Raw genomic sequence first — 19,591 nt, 5'->3', positions numbered from 1 at the left:
AGAAGGAATAATGTTTAATATTGAAAATGCCCCAGATGGAACTTCAGTCCATTTAAAACAGGAGGGGGCGAACACTGCGAAGGGTGTCTCTGGGACGTCACTTGTCGACCAGCTGCTTTTCTATGATTCCTTTCAACTATGTTTTGTTTAAAAGTCTCATAGAAAAATAGAAGTGCAGGAATGGAAATAAAAAAATAAGGACATTTGTATGATTTTTATAAATAAACAGCACAGCAAGAATTAAATAGAACACAGACAAAGGACATTTATACAGGCATGAACTGTTACAGCTTGTTCTCCTCAAAGAGTATCTGTGCGTAGACTGTCGTACTGGGAATGCCTTTGGCTTCCTGAATCGGCTTCATAAGTTCAAGTTCAGCGTATGTTAAGTTCTCCTCTGCAATTTTTGGCTAGAAAAACAGAACCAAAAAAAGTACAGTTACAATGTCGTTACCACTGAATGCAAAAGATACTTTAAATATTCTGTAGAATATTTAAATGGACTACATTTCTTCTTTCACACATTCTAGTTCTGCTATACTGTCAATCAGTTTAGTCTGCACTGGAGTTAATTCACAGAAGATGAAATAAAAATAACATTAAAAATTAGAAACAGGAAATAGTAGGATTTTCAGGTTCATTACCAATTTCTCTTTGTTTCTCAAACACTAAACATTTAAATTTGACAATTTGCTTGAAAGATGTGTGTTAGTGAAATGTTCAGTCTCTTTAATCCTAAATTGCCCGATTTAATTTTAGTTATTGCAGACTTCAGAATTTGAAATACATATGCCAGATTTGCTTCCCAGCTGTAAACCTTGGACCAGTTAAATCTCTAATCACAGCCACTCAAAGTACTTCTCGTTATGTTTCTTAACAGAACAAAAACACCTTAAAAATATGCAGAAGGCAACACAAATGGATAGAACTGACTTCCTGGCATTCCAATGGGATTTCACCACTTTTGCCATGAGTTCAGAGTTTGGAACAAAGGCCATACCACCAACGCTGTCTGATGTATTACACCGGTTGAGTTTTAGTTTTAAAACTGTAAAATTTAGCTAAGAGAGAGACTATCAAGAAAATCTACTGAACAAATTTCACGTGGGTGACAGAAGAGCTGCCTACAGCTGTTGGGGACTTCAGACTCAGAGCAGTGGCTTAGAGGAGGAAAGTCTTGTGTTCCTTTGTGTGTGTTGGCTCGTTGGTTGGGATTGGGTTGTTCAGATCAAATTCACTTCAGAAAATATAGCAACAAACAAAAGAGTTTCTGTTGAATTGCAGGTGGGGCCCTAGGACTTGAAATGGATTTAATTTCATCTGTAGATGATTAAAGTCTGCGCTCCCTGAAGAGCTAAGGCCCTGTGCAAGTGAAGAACTGGAGAATTTGTTCTTTTATCTTCTTGGGTACTGTGTTCTACCTGAACGTAATGGGTGTCCTCAAGTTTAAGCCTAAAAAGGACAATTAAACCAAAACAAAAAACATTTCAGCGATGCAAATTTTTGCAGTCACAAGACTATACCTTTTAGAAAAGGTTGTGCCTCCGAGACCAAGAAAGGCTTTGCCAGTTGTAAACTGAAAACCAACTCAAAGTTCATAAGCCAAGATTTCCCATACAGTACTTAAATGTTACAGTGAAGACATGGACAATATTTTTTTCCAATGGCAAGAGTTTCCTTTATGTTTTATTTACTGTTATTTTTTTCTTTCTGATTTAACATAAATGATTCCTCTTTCCTTGAAATGTGTCTGAATAATTGTTATATTGTCTTCTGGCTAAAAAGATAATCATCCAATATCCTCTGAAACCAGTCCCTGTGCTCCCTTGAGTCCTGTCTTTTGCGCTGCTCTGGAACCCTCTCCTTTTGCCTTGAGAGTTGCTCACACTGCATTTCACGTTGTTTCCCTCTGGGCGAATCAGTTTACACTTTTCCAGCGTTAATTTAATCTTATTTCTTCTCTGCAGATCTGATCCTGAAATACTTTGTGCAGCTGCTGCAAGTGGTGTCATTGAAGTCAGTTGGTCTGTACATGTGAGTAAAGGCCTTTTGTGGGGCTAATTGTCATCTCTGTGTTTGATTATTCCCATGGTTTTCCCTCCCTCCTTCCCCCTCTTGCGTTGGGTGGTCCTGTTCCATCTCAGCTTCTGGTCATCATTCACTATCAAATGCTCCACTATTGACTACACAGATTTCCTCCTTTTGTTGAATTCTCTGGTGTAATGATGTAAAAGGACTTCCTGTGGATCCCAGCCTCATCTTGCATGTAACAGAAATAAAATCAGTTCTTTCTTTTCGTTGTTCGTGTATCGGGACTGAGCTAAACCACAATGTCCAGAAAAACATCTGTCCTGTCCTGGCTTTGCCTTAAAGAGTTAGAAAAAACTCTTGGTCAAACACTCTGATAATTAATTCTGCTTTTATATTCCACTCTTCTTTCTAGCCTGAGAGAATTAGCCGCAGTTTGTGAGCACTTAAGTTGGTTTTGCCTTTTTTGATAGAAATAAAAAAATTCTTTTTGAGATTTCAAAACTATATGTGCTGTTCAATAGGTAGTGCAGAGGCTAAAATAAATATAGGAGCTAAACTAAGGCTGGACATCACAATAACAGCAGCAAATGTTGAAGATGTTATTCTTGGTCCATGACAGCACACCTGGTCTCTATTTTAAAACATTGTGAGTTTTGCTGCCAACTTTACTGGGTGTCACCCGAGACCCTAAATGCAGAATAATACACCACATGTGAAATCCCTCCTAACAATGAATCTGATAAAACTTTACAAACACACCGTTGGTCACTGCCAGAGTAAAACCCTACATTTCCTAAGACTGACCCAGTGCATCCTTTGAAGTAGAAATATTTTCATTGTTCTGTAGAAATCAGTTGCTCCGGGCAAGCTAAATCTGTACGTGCTTTCCCCTTTGCTGTTTAATTGTATTTCATCTTATGTTTCCATTTAGAAAGTGCCGCATGTCCTAAAATAGCCAACCCAACGCCCAGCTCATGTAAATTTTAGAACTAAGATTTATGAAATCATATTGTCCAGGTGTTTTATTATATTATCTCAAAATTGCATTGTTTTCCAGTGTAGATTATCTCTTTATTCTTACTTTATTCTATTATGTTTGGATATGAAAAATAACACTAGATTCCCCAAAACAGGTCATTGGGCAGTAGTGGCTGATGTGTTGCTTTCATACATTTTTATGATGTTCCTATAGTAAACATAATTTAATAAAGCCAAAACACACTAAATAAATAATTGCATCTAGAAAAGCAATAAAACCAAATAAAATTAGTACTTTCATAAGTGGAAAAGGTACTTCAATTACTGCTACAAGCAACAGCACACCATAAAATGTGTAGAATAATTTCCCTTATGCATATTTCTAGTATGTAATAATTTGATTGAAAATATGAGGAAACACACAGGAGGTTCAAAATTGTGAAGGGTATACAGTTTTCAGCAAAGGATGCGTAATAACAGTGCATGGAAGCCAACACTACTTTAAAGTACCTATGGTAGCCAGGGGTTTTTTCCATACGCTCTTCTGTACTTCATTTATCAACCATATGTTTAATTTAATCTTGCTGGTTTGTTTGTCCAAAACCCTTTTTTTTTTTTTTTTTTTTTGAGCAGGCAGGGAAAGAAAACTAATTCTACGATTTCCTCTCTCATTTGGATTGGGTAGCATTTTGGCAGTGTAAACCTGGAGTCCTGCCACCACCTCCTTTGTTGGAACAATAGCGTGACTTTAATAACTGATGTTTTAAGTGGGACCGATACCAGGGCAGAATAGGAAAAGACGACAATGAAATGAGTGGCCATTCGCCCCCCTCTTTCTGTCCTGCCTCTTCACTTAGAGGTCATTGGGATTTCTATGGCTACAACAGCCTTTCCTGAAAAATTACATCATTGTTCTAAAATAATATTGCAATGATTTCTTCAAATAGAATTCTGTTCCAAAGTGACGTTTCTAGATACAGTCTTTCTCTTGTCTGTCTTTCCCAGAGAAGCTGTGGCTGCCCCATCCCTGGAGGGGTTCAAGGCCAGGCTGGATGGGGCTTTGAGCAACCTGGTCTGGTGGGAGGTGTCCCTGCCCAGGGCAGGGGGGTTGGAACTGGATGATCTTTAAGGTCCCTTCCACCCTAAACCATTCTATGATTCTATCTGTTTTCTCATCTTGGGATCGCACACTTTGCAGAAATATACATTAGGAATAGTCATCATTTTCCAGTGTATCTTCTGGCAAACACAAAATAATTCCTCTCCCAGATTTCTTCCAGTTTAATTTTAGTTTATTCCAGTCAAAGAGTTTGCCACGGGCAACTATTTGAAAGAGTTCACTTCTAGCAACATTTTTCTTAATAAACAGTCTGCAAAGTCTATAATGCGAATATATGTAAAAGAAACTAAAGTATGCGTATACATAGTTTTGTTTTTATTGGGCTTGTCCAGTATATAAATGTATTAGAAATTATGTAGAAGGGCTGGGTTTTTAATGAAAATTACTCTGATTTTTTTATGTCATAATTACCAGGAATGTCGATTTTGCTCTTTCTAGGCTTAGCCGCTTTGTTTCTTGGCAGCCTCAAGGATGTTTACCATGAGGACTGTCAGACTGAAAGTTCTTGAAGTTTTAACTGAGACCACTTTTATCCAAATTTATAATTAGGTTTGAAGAAAAGCAAATAATAACCTCATAAATTTAACTTGTCTGGCAAAAAACTGATGCCAACTTGCACTTACGGATTGCTGAAATCTCACTGTTCCATGACCACACCAGTTATCATGAAGATGACAAAATGAATGTGAATTTCTAATTTAAAAAAAAAAATAATAATTCCCCTGATTCTAGTTTACTATCAAAAATAAGCAGAAAAGGGCTCACTTCCCAGTTCACTTCAATCTGAAATGTTTTAGCGACTATTGCTGCAGACATTTGCCTTGGAATTCAGTGTCTCTATGATTGCATGGTTTTGTTTGGGATACGATGCAGAATGATTTTAACGTGGGACCAGGGCAAGAAAATTATGTTTATAGACCAAATCAAATTTTTATTTCTCAGTTTTCTGGATTTAATAAGCTTATTAGTTCCAGTCAGAGTTTTGTAATATTTTTAGTAACCGGGATTTCCTGCAGCAACACTTGAAAATGAAACCCCACCCTCACTGGTGGTACGTTTGCTGGTCTGATGGCCAGTACGTGGCACATTGCCACCTGTGGACTGGCCATGTTGTGCTGCTGGGTGCATGCTGTGGGGATGCTGTAGGAAACGCAAATGGAAAAGATAGAGAATCCAGAGGTTCTGGTGAAGTTTCTTTGATCCAGTCTCTAGGAATTGCCCTTCTCTTCAGGTCATTCCCCAGGACAAAGCAAGCAGCTCTGCCCCAGTGCCATGAAGTAGCTCTTTCTTAGCCAGCACATGCTGGAACTACCATTTCTTCTCTCCTTTTCTCTTGCAAAGGCAAAAATCAGCTCTTTGGCCTTTTCCCTTTCAGATTTGAGAAACATCCTGTTTTGTATTCACACTCGGTAAAGAGCTCCACAGGAATAATGTGGATGCTGTCCAGATGGCACAGCTCAGGAGCATCCTGTGTCACCGCCTGAGCACACTCAGTGTCTAGACAGGACTCTCCAGGCCCAACAGGATGGGCTTTGGCCACAGGGACAGATTGTGGCTTCTCTCTGCATGAATGCCCAGATGGGAGGAAACCACATGCTCCATGGGGCTGAAGGAAAAGGGACTAGTCCGTCTTTTCCTCTGCATATCTCCTTGTCACAAGCGTCTTTTTTTTTTTTAAGCTGTGGGAGGGGATGCCAGCTCGGCCATCACCAGAGGGTCAGTTATGGAGGTGAAGGCAAGACTGTGCTGAAGCGAAGATTCAGTGCATTTGGTGGACAGGCTGTGACTCCCTTCCCTGGGCCACCAGGACGGGGACAGAAAGAACATGCTGGCAAAGTGGTTTTTGCAAAGTTAACAGTGAGAAAACTCCTTGTAGCTTCAGAGAGAAAAGGATTAGCCTTTGACAGTCCTATTTTTCAGTATACACTGGAAAACCACTCTCTCAAGGATGTGTGGTCTTTCTCGTGCTGAAATCACAAGTGTTCCTCAGGGCTGTAGATACATTTTATGCTCAAACCCTATGAACTTCAGTGGGACGGCTCCTTCATCAAGAGAGTAGCTTAACTCAGGAGTCAGAAAGACATTACTTTTTTTAACTCTTTAGAGCTCCGGGTATTTACCAATGTCAGTGATTGCAGGCAGAAAGCCAGAGATTCCCCTGGAAGAGAGGAGCTTCAAAAATTACTTCTGCAGACCTTTATGAAGAACTGAATTGAGATCTGCAAGATGAGTTATCCCCTAGAAATGCAACCGCTGGCCAGTAAGAGCACTGAAAGATCAAGGGAGCCATTGTCTTCTCAGTACCAAAGCTGAGAAATATGACGTTGGAAAATATGGGGAGCAGGAAGTATGACTTTTAGTGTCACTACCAGTTAAAAAGGACAGGTCCTTTTCACTAAGATGTCTATTTTTTACTCCCTAAACTAAAAAATACTTCCCAGACTCCCTGGAAACTGTATCTACAACAATTTGTGAAGCCTCTTTCAGCATTGCATCTAAATTTTACTGCTGAATCCCAGAGGAGTTATGGTAACAAAGTCAGGGACAAAGATCATTTACTAATCCCACTGAATTATTTTATTTTAAAGAAAGAGAATCCCACAAATGTAGGGCAGGCAGGGGCTCTAAGGGATGTGCCCATCCATCTTTCTTCATTAGCAGAATTAAATATACCTGGCAGAGGTGTGTCCAGCCTGTTTTAACAGCTTTTGGGGAAGAGCGTTCTCACCTTTGCTAATGCTTTATTCCTTTTATAGTTGCAGGGTTATTCCTAGACTCTAAACCAACGTTTCTGGAAATCAGGCCCATTTCTTCTTATCCTTCAAAAAGGCCCAAGGAAGTAATTAAAGGTTTTCAGTTTTCTGGTGACACTTTTATTACTCCAAATGTGTCATCACACAAAAATCATCTGCTACGGGATTTCATAAATACACAAGCCTCGGCACAATTCCAGCAAGAGATCTGATGTATTTATACAAACTGTTCCTTCTTGGGGGTAAAGACAGCAACCTGGAATCTGAATGGGGAAGCAGGCATAACTCAGCAGGTTTGAGTAAGTTGTGTTCTGAGTGTCAACCTGAACGTGTAAATGATATTCATGTTCTTATGGACGTCTCACATCCCAAGGAGAGACTTAAAAAAAAAAAGGACTATTCATCTCACAGAGAGAGAAATTATGTGGAGTGGATGGAAATATTCAAGAATCACAGGGAGTCAAGGAAAAAAAATGTTCACCATTTCTTTGTATATCAGATGTACAATGTTACTTGAAGTCTGTGGAGATCAATAATGCCTTAAGAAATTGGGAACTTAAATCATCACCCATTGTTACATATTGTGGAGGAAACACAGAGGGTGGCATAGCTTTTAATTTAAAATCATCCAGGAGGAAGGGAGACCTGATTGTTCCCAGATCCAGAATCCACGAATTACTGAACAGATGTATTTCACTTCCTTTTTCTTTCTCAAGGAAAGGGCCAATGGTACCTAAGTGTTAAGACTAATGAGGAATCCTACTAGTTGTGCAAAAACCTGACCTGAAGGCACAAACTCCTCAGTGATAAAAAACCCAAAGCAGCTCTTTCCGTTTCACAGCTCTGAGGTGGTAAATCAGGCTGCGGATCATTCACTCGTGCATCTCCTCCCCTTTCCCTAAAGGACTCCAGTGTCACTGGTTCTGATGTACACTGGGTCTGGCTGGTTTGTTGTACAATGAGAAACGCACTCCCGAAATCTCAAAAGGCAAAAGGATTTTTCAGGTGAAGGAAACTTAAGCTTCTGGGCAGCTTTAGGAGCACCCATCTGCACTGCTTGATTCAGGAGCGTACACCGATGTAGAACACTTAGCTAAATGCGTAATGCTGAAAGCTCGATTTGGCTGAGTACGAGCAGGTGATGAGACCAAGTCACAGCCTTCTCGGTTCCCCAGGGGGGTCAAACCTGTGTAAAGCTCCTTTTCTAAACAGCACCCTTGTGCTTTGGGGACACGGCAGGAGCAGGGAAGCTGTGGTGCCTGAAGAAGGCAGACTGGCAGAATGAGCGCAAAAGATTATACTTTCGCTCAAAGTTAACAAAATTACTTCCAGAAATTTTCCCATAAGCCCTGCCTGATGATGTAGCTTTTTATGTCATCGTTATCAAAGGAAAGACATTTAAGACATTGAGGGGCTGGAGCGTGTCCAGAGAAGGGCAACGGAGCTGGTGAGGGGTCTGGGGTACAAGTCTTGTGAGGAGCAGCTGAGGGAGCTGGGGGTGTTCAGCCTGGAGAAAAGGAGGCTGAGGGGAGACCTTCTTGCTCTCTACAGCTCCCTGAAAGGAGGGTGTAGCCAGGGGGGGTCGGTCTCTTCTCCCAAGGAACAGGTGATGGGACAAGAGGAAACGGCCTCAAGTTGTGCCAGGGGAGGTTTAGGATGGATATTAGGACAAAATTCCTACACTGAAAGGGTTATTAAGCCTTGGAATGGGCTGCCCAGGGCAGTGGTGGAGTCACCATCCCCGGAGGGATTTAAAAGACGGGCAGACATGGTTCTTAGAGACATGGTTTAGTGATGGTTTTTATCAGAATTAGGTTGATGGTTGGACTCAATCTTAAAGGTCCCTTCCAACCTCAGCAATTCTGTGATTCTGTGATTATATTCAGGACGTTACTCAGTGTAGGAACAGCAGAAGCCAACTCTTATGTACTGTGTGCACATGTGCAGTGTGTTTGAAGAAGTAGGCCCAAGGGAATCATTTGTGATACGGGATATATTTAGTGGATTTCAAAGTGGGACGATTATATGACTTAGCAGAGGCCATCAGGAAGATTTCCTCCAGCCTGTCCTCTCTGCGCAGGAATTTCCTCCCATTAAAATTTAGCGTGAAAACGGTGAAGTCAACAGAAATTTTGGCAGAAGGAAAGACCGCAGGATTTGGTCTAACCTGAAGTCTCACATCCTTTCATTGGCTCCGGTGAATCACACGGGAGCTCTTAAACCTGGTGGTGCAAACCTTGGTGAAAAGACGCTGAAACCTCTTCATTTTGATGATGTTCTGTAACTTACACTCTTGGGCTGTGACAACTCATCTCTGGGAGGCAATGAAAAGCTTACCAGAAAATTTGGTTGAGGAAGCATAAGATTTATCTCTACCAACTCAAAGGGCTAAGTACTTAAGGCTACAGCAGAACAGCCCTTAGAGAGCAGAATTTGTGGGCCCCTAGGATTTTCTTCTTCCTAACGACTCTCCGTGCTTCTTGCCTGTGATAAAAATCATCCCTTTCTGCATCTCAGCATCTCTATTTCCTTTGATCTGTACACATTTCTCATTGACGCTAATAGAGAATGACACTGATGGGGAATACTTCTGCAACAGGGGGAGCATAGAATTGTTCTTCTGGCTAAAGCAAAAGCAATATGACTTAAGCAGAGTTTTTAAAAGGCTTTACTCAAGGCTGTGCAATTGAACATGATATTAGGCTTTTTCTCTCTCTCTTTTTTTTTTTTTTTTTTAATTTTCATTGAGATTATGTCCATATTTTATCCAGGTTATTGTATTATTGTAAAATTATACTGCAACCCACTCTAGCATGTTAACAACAAAAGAAATTCTCCAGCTTATTATAAACATCTTTCAAGAAACTAGAAGCACATGTCCTCTGGAAATAATTTTCCTGGTATTTAGATTATTACAAAAAATTTCCCCAAACGCTGGAATTATTTTGTAATGTTCCCTTATACTCTAGCTTGTTTGCTTAGGTTTTCTAGAATATTCTCCCAGTGCCCCAGTGTGGTACCTTCCTTGCGTTGTGCAGGGAAGCTGCAGGAGAAGTCCAGAAACTCAGCAATTTCAGTCTGTCTTTGCAGTGACAATTACACAGTAACGATGTGCCATCAATGAAAAAAGACCCGGTGCAGGCACCAGCTGTGCAATAATTACTGTTGGAAAGAAAAAAGTCTTTCATCCTGCAGAGATACTATATTTTGCCCCAAAGCAGACTGAAAATTTAAAATCTGAGAAATTTTTGAGAATTAAAAAAATGGGAAGGCAAGTGTGCTGAAAATCAAGAAAATGTTTCATTTAGATTAATTTGGTACTTCTTTTTCTCTGTAATTATTAACATTTTGTATCTTTGTTGAAACATCTTTTACTTCAATGTAAGTCCCTCACTGAAAAATCATTTTAAAAGCAGAAAAAATGATATTTTTTTTCTCTTTTTTTCTAAAAATACTAAAACATAGGGGTTTAACCAACTGTGTGGTAAAGGGAGGGAAGAGGAACAGAAATGGGAAACAGCTCTGGGGAGCGTCCTGCTCAGCTTCTGAATGTGCCTGATAGACTGACATGGGTTTAGCTTACTTTGCCCTGTAAAGGATTGCTGGGCGGGTTTCCTTCTTGAAAATCCTTTGGATTCTATTTGCTGGATTAGTTCTTGATTTAAGACTAACTCAGGTCCTTAGATCGTGTGTCTTCTGCAGGCTGAGGTGTCTCTCCAGGTGAAATAAGTGAAATATGGAAGGGTAAAGAGCAGACTCAGACTCGAGTCCCACGGCAAGGCATTAAAACCCTCTGGTCTCGTGCAGATTCTCCATGACGTGAGGGGAAACAAAGCTGATTTCATTGCTCGAAAAGGCTCTATTCCTGCTCATCTCCAAAGAGTTTGAACCTTGACTGGGGCTGTGGAGCAGGAAGGGAAGAGCAAACAGCTATTTGTGGCCCATATCCTTGGATTTATTCCAGAGAGAAAGAGCATCTGGAAACAGATTTACCTCAAGTTCAGCATGTGTTGCTGTGCTTTATTGACCCGCAGGAAGAGTCTGAGGGCTTTAACCGATGAGAGCTTTTCCCAGGAGAGCTGAGGACTGATTTCTGGTGGAGTCACACGCCTGGGCACAGTGACTGATGCAGTGTGGGCACAGCAAAGGGTGGCTGTCACCCCCCCCGATGCTGGTGCCAACCCTCATCTGACAGCGAAGCCATCACAGAGGACTTCAGGTTAGTCATGTGGCCTGACTCTAGGCACCCACTTTCACCGAAGAGAGGGAATTACTCACTCTGGGCTCTCTCTATAGTCGGAGAAAGCATCCCCATGAGGCAATTCAGAGCACCTGGTCTGAATTAGTAGGAGCATCAGGCTCCTACTCCAACTCATCTCTCTTTCTGTTGACTGTACAGGGAGTCCAGCAGACCACCCTCTTTATTTAGGCAGCTGAAGGTAGTTGGTATCAAACTGTCTCTATGATCCCTGCATGCCTTGCCCAGGTACAGCTTTGTAACTGGAGCAGAGAAACATCTCTCCATCTATTTTATTTTTCTGGCATATATCTGCAGGGTTTGTTGTTTTTTTTTTTTTCAAACAGAAACTTATATCCCACAGAAACTATCCTGAGATAGAGGGTTTTTTCCTTAATATGAGCTATATGCATACATCTTATTCTTGCAACTTCATTTTTTTCCTGGCTTACACCACTGTAGGCCAGAATCAGGCCTCCTGTTTCTGACTTGAAAAGTCTCAAGACCAGTGTGACCAGTACAGTTGTGATTCTATCAGTAACAGGTATTTTTTTCCCAAAGCAACAGCCGCCAGAAGCACGTGAGAATCAATAACAGGTTTCATTTAAGAACAGGCTAAATTTGTAGACACTGGGACTTCTAGAAAGCTGGAAAACATAATCCAGTGTAACCTAATGCTCAAAACGAAAAGAGCCAAGACAATTCATCACTTGAGAAAGTATTACTTAAAGAAAAGGACTCATATGATTTTTAAGCCAATTTACAGTTTCTGAACCTAGAGTTCTGGCAGCATTACAGCAATTGTATTGAAAGAGAAGAATGTGGAGAAAATAATGTCATAGACAGTTACTTACCAGGATCAATTTTCTTTGAGGTTTCAAGAGCTTGGGCTTAGGAAAATTATTGGCTATTGGAGCTATGGAAATAAATATTAAGGCATCATTTCATATTATCATCATTCACTGTCATTTTTAGTATATGCATTATGAATTTATAAATTACAGATTAATAGCGGATTAGGAGCAAATACATGTACTTACACCAGAGTTTAACTGTATTTTGGGTAACATTTTACAATGAAGCATAGGGTTTATGAATTAGAAAAAATCATAAGATTAAAGAATCTCATATGCAAAACATGCTTTTTGTGTGCAGAAAATGGTTGTACTCAGGATTTGAAATCCCTCTGCACTTCTGTGTTCGTACCTTTTGCTGGGATGGCTGGTGGCTGCTCCACTTTCTCTTTCTCTTTCTTTTTCTTTACTTTCTTGGGCTGTAGAGGGGACATGCTTGTCACGCTGGTAACTGTCTCCCCTGAGCTGCAAAGCAAAGACCCATACGTGAGGAAAAGAGAAGGCAAGGGAGGGAAAGACAGTTTGTCCCAGTGAGTTCATGCAAACGCATCACCTTCCGCTTGTGAGAGTCCCTGCTCAAAAACTTGTATTTTGTCCTTGGGATATACTGAAAAACCTCTTACGGGGGTTGGAAATACTCTGGGTTTTTTCAACCATACGGTCTGGCTGAGAAACTCAAGAGTCTGATTTGTCCTGGCACAGAAAATGCAAAGTGTCAGGTTTTAAACAAGGCTCTTTTCATAGCACCTATTCCTTAAAAACATGTATGATCTCACCACTGCATCCCAGATGAGCTCGAACCCTTTGTCCTCGAGGAGCAGAGGCACAGATGGGTTGGGTGACTTGGGTAAGCTCACCCAGGAAGCCTATGGCAAAGCAAAATCTTTGATGCTGTGCCCCAGTCTCTAAATTTGGGCATTCTCCAGTACATCTGTGCGGGAAAAGCACTAGTAGGTATTGAGGGAAGACTACAAGCCATATTGTAAACAGACTCATGTCCAAGAAAGCTTCTGGGTTTGGACTCTTACGGTTTTACATCCTCCAAGTCTGGTTTTTTTACCCATAGCATCTCCCAAAGTCTGAGGCAGTGTATCCTGCTTTGAATATTTAGTGCTTGGATGCGCAGTGAGGGTGCAGTGATTGCTGTCACCTGTCAGCTGAGCTGTGGTACCTGACGGTGCAGGTGCTCCTGGCTTGGAACTAATGTGAAATAACATTGTATGGGCTTAATCGGTAATGAAAGAAATCTTAACTTAGAGCTGGGGTGTGGGGAGAGGGTACAGCAGTTGGTTATGATGGCTACGGTGGTGGAGGTGACTTGGTAAGAAGTTGTTGCTCAGATGGATCTGACCATGGGCTCACCCTGGAGAAGATCAACTCACTATGGGTGGGGGGACCTTTCTCTTCTGCACTGGTGAGTTACACCATACAACAGGATCCAACCAAGGTCTCCTCCATGGTCATAACACTGATTTCACCAAATTTTAAATCATTTATCCCATGTTGCTGTTCCTCTCCAGGTGCTTTTGCATAATGAAACATTCTCTATATATTAATAGAGTAAAATATTCAAACTGGGCCAAAGTCTTAATGAAAGTTAAGATGTCGCAGCGATTGCCCATGCGAGAATAACAAAATAATAGATATTATCATTTTACATAGCTGTGAATCCAGATGAATGTCGCTACCATTGGTAAAATCACTCTGGATTTACACTTGCATAGATGACAAAAAGCCTCTGGTTTGCTGATTTTCCAGAACCCTGATCCACGTACTCAGTCCAAAACATAGGTTTGCTGCCAAACTTTAAAAATTTTTAAAGTGTTTAAAAGGTAAAATATTTTCATAATTTAGAAATAAATCACATCGATTATGTAAGCTGAGGGTTGCATTAGAATAATTTCAAATTCTGCCTGAGCCTTTGTGAACCTGTCTCACAACAATCAGTTGTTTCTATGTTAAAATCAAAACATGAAATGGTTTAAAACCAGCAGGAAATGAAACTGTCCGTGGCTCCATTGCCCAAACACAACAAACTGCAAAGAATACCAAGAAGGAGATGAGAATGATTTATTTTTTTTTTAATGTTTTTGGTTTTAATAATCTGAGGTTATTGAGGCAGATGCGTAGCTTAAAGATACTATTATTCTGATATAGCTACTTTAAGCACAATATATGAAAAGGCTTAGTGTCAATTCATTGCATTAGTTAATATTCCCGCTTTGCCCCTGAAAAAGTGAAGCTACAGAGGCATGTATTTGTGGTTTACACTTTTCATTTAAATGCTAGGGCCATAGAGGGTTAACTAATTCTGGGTGATACAATAACCGTTCTTGCTGTCTTAAAACTGAGCTCCTCAAACCAAACAAGGCGGCTCAGAACAGACTCCTTGGCTCCAAAACACTGCCCCTTTGTGAGCTTTGTCTTGTTCTGTGTCTAAAAGGAAAGTTAGTTTTTTATCTCCAGCTCCTCCTCTGGCCTCCCGGCTTCTATTTCAACAGTGTCACATTGTGCATTTCTTGAAGGATCTAATGAGTTTGTAGAGAGCAAGAAAAATACAGGATTTGGGGGGAAAAAAACCACCTGTGGAAGATGCCTAAGAACCATGGCACCAGGATAGCAGGTTGGTGGAGGTCACGGCTGTCCCAAGGCTGGCAAATTACTACAAATTTAACTTTACTGCCCTTATTAGTCAAGGATGTGGAACTTTTCCTGTTGTCATCTAAGTCAGCTATTTCCTCTTGTCAAAGGTCTGCAGGGGGATGACAAAAAATTCACTGGAGTGAACTTTGCTATTTTCCATCCAGGGGAGCTGTGGGAAAAGGTGCTGGGGATGGACTTGGTCCTGGTTCAGTCCTGCAGAATTTGCTCCTGCCATGTCAGATTGGCACCGCGGAACCCAAGGTGTCGACATGGACGGCTTTTTGAGGTATACACTTCTTTCACCTCAAATTATTTGTCTCCAGAAGAGCAGTCACTGACGGACTGGAGAGTTCAGGCCAAAAAAAATATAAAAGACAGAAAAAAAAAATTCCTATTTTCAAAGCTACACCTCCTGGGGCTTTCTGGGTCTGAAAACTGACAAAATGATCTAATAACAAGGACTATAATAAGAAGGTGGATATTTAAAGAAAAGAAAACCCCAGAAAATGGAATCGGGTGGTTTGGAAAACCCAAAATAACTATACTTTTTATTTAGGTATTTATTTTTAAAATGTGGGAAAGAACTGGGTTTTGGTTAACTTTTTTTTTTTTTCCTTAATTTGTTATTGGTCAAGTAGCACACCAAACCCAAACATTTGCTTTGTTCTGCTCAGGAAATCTGGATTTAATTTTCTTTTCTACCAAGGCCATTTTGTGAGACCTGGGGCAAATCACTTAGCCCTTTGCGCTTCAGATTCCAATTAAGTAAAAAAACCATTATGATGTCAAGGCATGAAATATTTTAAGATGTTTAGGTATTACTGCAGTGGGAGTACAGGCATTTCTTAGACACCGGACTATTAATGTAATTTTGAAACTGGATTCTGCTCTGAGTTTGAAATATCACTGAGGGAGTTGGAGCTGAGCCTCTCTAATCAAGGCTGAATTTTGCACAGCGCAGTCATTTTGACTGGCAGGAGCCTTTTGCAAATTAGTTCATCAGTTTGGCCTGATGGATATTTAGACACTGCGTTTTGAGTCTAAATGTGTTGAATTAAGTTCCAAGACAAGGAAAGTGCAGGTGAAGAGAAACGAGTTCAAAGGAATTAATGGTTTGCGTTTTGAGCAGAGGGTGAAAAATAAATGGTACCAAGTGTGAAATGTAACAAAACTGATGATACTGGTAACATCTATTTAATTTTAAAGCCCTGAAGTCAGTGTGCTTTAGACATGCATTTGTGGGACTGGGGCTTTCATTAGCATATCATGTCACAGGATCACAGAATGATATGGGATTGGAAGGGACCTCTGGAGATCATCTAGTCCAACCCCCTCCCAGAGCAGGGTCACCCAGAGCAGGCTGCACAGGAACGTGTCCAGGTTGGTTTTGAATGTCTCCAGAGATGGAGACTCCACCACCTCTCTGGGCAGCCTCTTCCAGGGCTCTGCCACCCTCAAAGTAAAGTTCCTCCTCATGTTTAGGCGGAACTTCTTATATTCAAGTTTGTGCCCATTTCCTCTTGTCCTGTCCCTGGGCACCAGTAAAAAAAGACCAGCCCCATACTCTTGACACCCACCCTTTAAGTATTTATAAGCATTGATCAGATCCCCCCTCAGTCTTCGCCAGACTAAAAAGACCCAAGTCCCTCAGCCTCTCCTCGTAAGAGAGATGCTCCAGGCCCCTCATCATCTTTGTAGCCCTCTGCTGCACCCTCTCCAGCAGTTCCCTGTCTTTCTTGTATTCATTATTTCATGTATTTCAGTGTCACTCTGAAATACATGAAACTGTATTTTTATCCATATAGATTCATGCATTTTTTTTCCCTTTTGGGGACTCCATTTTACAGTAAAGAAATCCTGTTGCTTTGTTATGCCCTCACTATTCAGCCTCCTAAGGTCAGTGTTCGCAGCAGTATCACTACCACATCGTCTCTTCCCTGAGAGGCAGACTCTGTAGTACGAGTCTCTTTATCTGACTGCCCTGCTCCATTTTTTCAGTCATCTTTTCAGTCGGGTCTCATTTTTCTCCTCTTCTTGTGTTGCCTCCCAATCTACTTTGATTTCCTCCCCCTCACCCTTCTTTTTTTGGTCTTTGTAATTCCAGCTTTGTCCCAGCAGCTCATAAAGAAGGGGAAAGAGAAAACATCCAGGGAAAAATAAAAACTGCTGAGCTGTCTCTGTAAATTTTTGGTGTGGTGCAATGGCTGGTCAGGGTCAGAGAACAAAGATCTTTCCATGAATAACATGAAAGTTTCAGTTTGTACTGGCCTCCGCTGACCCTTCTTTTGCTTTGTTGTGACTTCACTTCCATCCGAGCGTGGGTGAGATTGAATACAGCGGTAATGCCACCAGAATGCACTAAAAATTACACTATTGGAGGACCTCGGGTCTGCTGTACTTGGCATTGAATCTCGTAGTATTTAAAAAGATACCATAAGAAATAGTATCTGTGATATCAAGTGATGCTGGATTTAAGCTACAAGGCTAGAAACACATGTTTTATGTCACTGAAAACTGGGCAACAGCTGTTCTCCCGTGTTGTTATGAGGAATCCCTCTTTAATCTTTTTTGTTTGTAAAATACTTCTGTCATCTTTTTTTTTTTTACTGCAGTTCCAGTACAATTTATATCTCAGGAAAATCATACAATGGGAACGGATTTTATAGCATCACACAGTCAAGAACTTTTGGCAGTCGGTGGTATTTAAAGGGACAGTGATAAATGACTGCAGCAGACGCAGAATTTTTCCCATCACTTGGAATCCTCAGCTGGGACCAGACTGTGGGCCTTGAAAATCTGCTTTTGAGCCCCACTCGCTGATCCTGGGTGCAGGAATCGCTGGGCTACATTATGGTTTTTTCTATTTACATGGATGGTTTAAGGCATTACCATCCCGGTGAGGTGTTGGGAAACCTGAGAAAGTCACAGGGGATGAAAACGGGCTTGTCCAGAAAGCAATTCAGGGCCTCAAGGAGAGGCTTCTCACTGAAGCACCTGCAGGACCTACAGCTGGAAAGCCCAGGTAGGTCTCCCTTATCACGCACAGCAGATGTTGGCTTGCAGTCACGTTCATGAGCCACGGACTCGGGACTCTTTATCCTCCTGTAGGCATTTTGAAAAACATCACTCATCTCCTTCAGCAAAACAAGAACAGAACTGGTGCATTGGGTTAGAGTAAAGAGAAGCGTAATCTCCTACCTGTTCTGGGGGCATTTCACCAGGTAATGCTTCACTGTTAAAGAAAAAAAAGAAAAAGAAAGAAAGAAAATGTGGTGTCACACCATCACAGTTTATGAGTTACAACTGGGCACTGCTGAGAGTGTGGAGTTGCCAGGTTGTTACACTGGGAGAGCTGCTAATGGTCACCATACATTATGTTGTGCGTTAAAATGTATTCTGACTCAAAGACGTAGCTGGGCTTTGGAGCGGGGAACATATCAACAACACCAAAAATCTGCTGTGGAAGTGCTGGGCAGCACACATTCCAGCGGTCAGCCCAGCCAAAAGACAGCTTGCTAAGGAAAAGTACAGCAGGCCAGTAATTTTACTTTGAAGACTTTTTATTTCCCTTGTGGTGCCTCTATTTATTTCCAGAAGCCTGAAATAAACCATTCACCCACAGGAGCCACTGCTGTTCCTAACGTAAGCTAAACTGTGGGCTCAGGCATAAAGGGATTGCCTCCTGGGGTCACATCAGAGGTCCAGTCCAGCCACTCTCCTGTCTCCGATGGCTGTGTGTGAGCTGGATAAATCCTTCTGCTTCCTATCACTTTGAATCTGTAGCCCTGAGCCAGGGCAACTCCCCTCCCCGCAGCCTTTTCGGAGCCAGGGTTATTAAGATGCTCTTTTGTGGCTTAGTGGCTTCTGTGCTCTGCCCAAGCTCTGCCACGTGCTGAGCGTGGAGACACGCAGGCAGGAGGAGAGGCTCTGGCTCTTCTGGCCAACTTACTGCCAGCTTATTTCTCAGAAGGAAAGGAGAGTGCATCCCTGAGCCATGATGGGAAGTTGAATACAACATAGACCCCACCCTCCCTTCATGTTCTCCGTTCTTTAAGAGGCCATGAAAACCAGACAATGGTGCACTTATGTGATCATGCCCGTCTCTACAGGAAGGTTTTCATAGAATCACAGAATTGCTCAGGTTGGAAGGGACCTTTCAGATCACCCAGTCCAACCATCAACCCAACACTGACAAAACCATCACTAAACCATGTCCCTCAGCACCACGTCTGCCCAGCTTTTAAATACCTCCAGGGATGGTGACTCCACCACTGCCCTGGGCAGCCTCTTCCAATGCTTGATAACCCTTTCAATATAATTTTTTTTCCTAATATCCATCCTAAACCTCCCCTGGCGCAATTTGAGGCTGTTTCCTCTTGTCCATTGCCTGTTCTTTGGGAGAAGAGACTGACCCCCCCTGGCTACACCCTCCTTTCAGGGAGTTGTAGAGAGCGAGAAGGTCTCCCCTCACCCTCCTTTTCTCCAGGCTGAACACCCCCAGCTCCCTCAGCTGCTCCTCACAAGACTTGTGCTCCAGACCCCTCACCAGCTCTGTTGCCCTTCTCTGGACATGCTCCAGCACCTCAATGTCCCTCCTGTAGTGAGGGGCCCAAAGCTGGACACAGCACTCGAGGTGGCGCCTCACCAGAGCCCAGTACAGGGGGATGGTCACTGCCCCAGTCCTGCTGGCCACACTGTTCCTGACACTGGCCAGGATTCCTGTTTGGTCTTACCTAAATTCTCCCGTTCTAAGGAAGCCACACAGCTCCTAGGGGGCTGCGGTTTAGTCCTAAGGGTATCTGCCTCCACTCCCTGCATGTGGTGGTGTGGTGAGGTGGGGCAGGTTGTCCTCCTTGTGGTGGTGTTGAAGCCAAGGAACTTGGGGGAGGAAGCTGGAGTGGTGGGAGAGTGGAGAAAGCTGTTGGTGTCCCTGTGATAGGAGTGGGTGACTGGGGAGGTTCAGGGAAAAGCCCTG

General features: G+C 42.0%; 1 protein-coding gene across 1 annotated transcript in view; it reads right to left on the bottom strand.

The window, feature by feature from the left end:
- Positions 1-242: 242 nt before the first annotated feature.
- The window catches only part of VSTM4 (V-set and transmembrane domain containing 4), a 35,209-nt gene continuing 15,860 nt past the window's right edge, over positions 243-19,591 (bottom strand). Inside the window, exons 5-8 of the mRNA XM_074155041.1 lie at positions 17,815-17,848; positions 12,326-12,438; positions 11,974-12,035; positions 243-410 (exon numbers count right to left, since the gene is read on the bottom strand). Coding sequence (XP_074011142.1) covers positions 285-410; positions 11,974-12,035; positions 12,326-12,438; positions 17,815-17,848 — 335 coding nt within the window. The 3' untranslated portion in view covers positions 243-284. The remainder of the gene's footprint in view (positions 411-11,973; positions 12,036-12,325; positions 12,439-17,814; positions 17,849-19,591) is intronic.

Source organism: Numenius arquata, chromosome 10, assembly GCF_964106895.1.
Source record: "Numenius arquata chromosome 10, bNumArq3.hap1.1, whole genome shotgun sequence".
NCBI classification, from domain to species: Eukaryota; Metazoa; Chordata; class Aves; order Charadriiformes; family Scolopacidae; genus Numenius; species Numenius arquata.
This window is presented reverse-complemented; position numbering and strand designations above follow the sequence as displayed.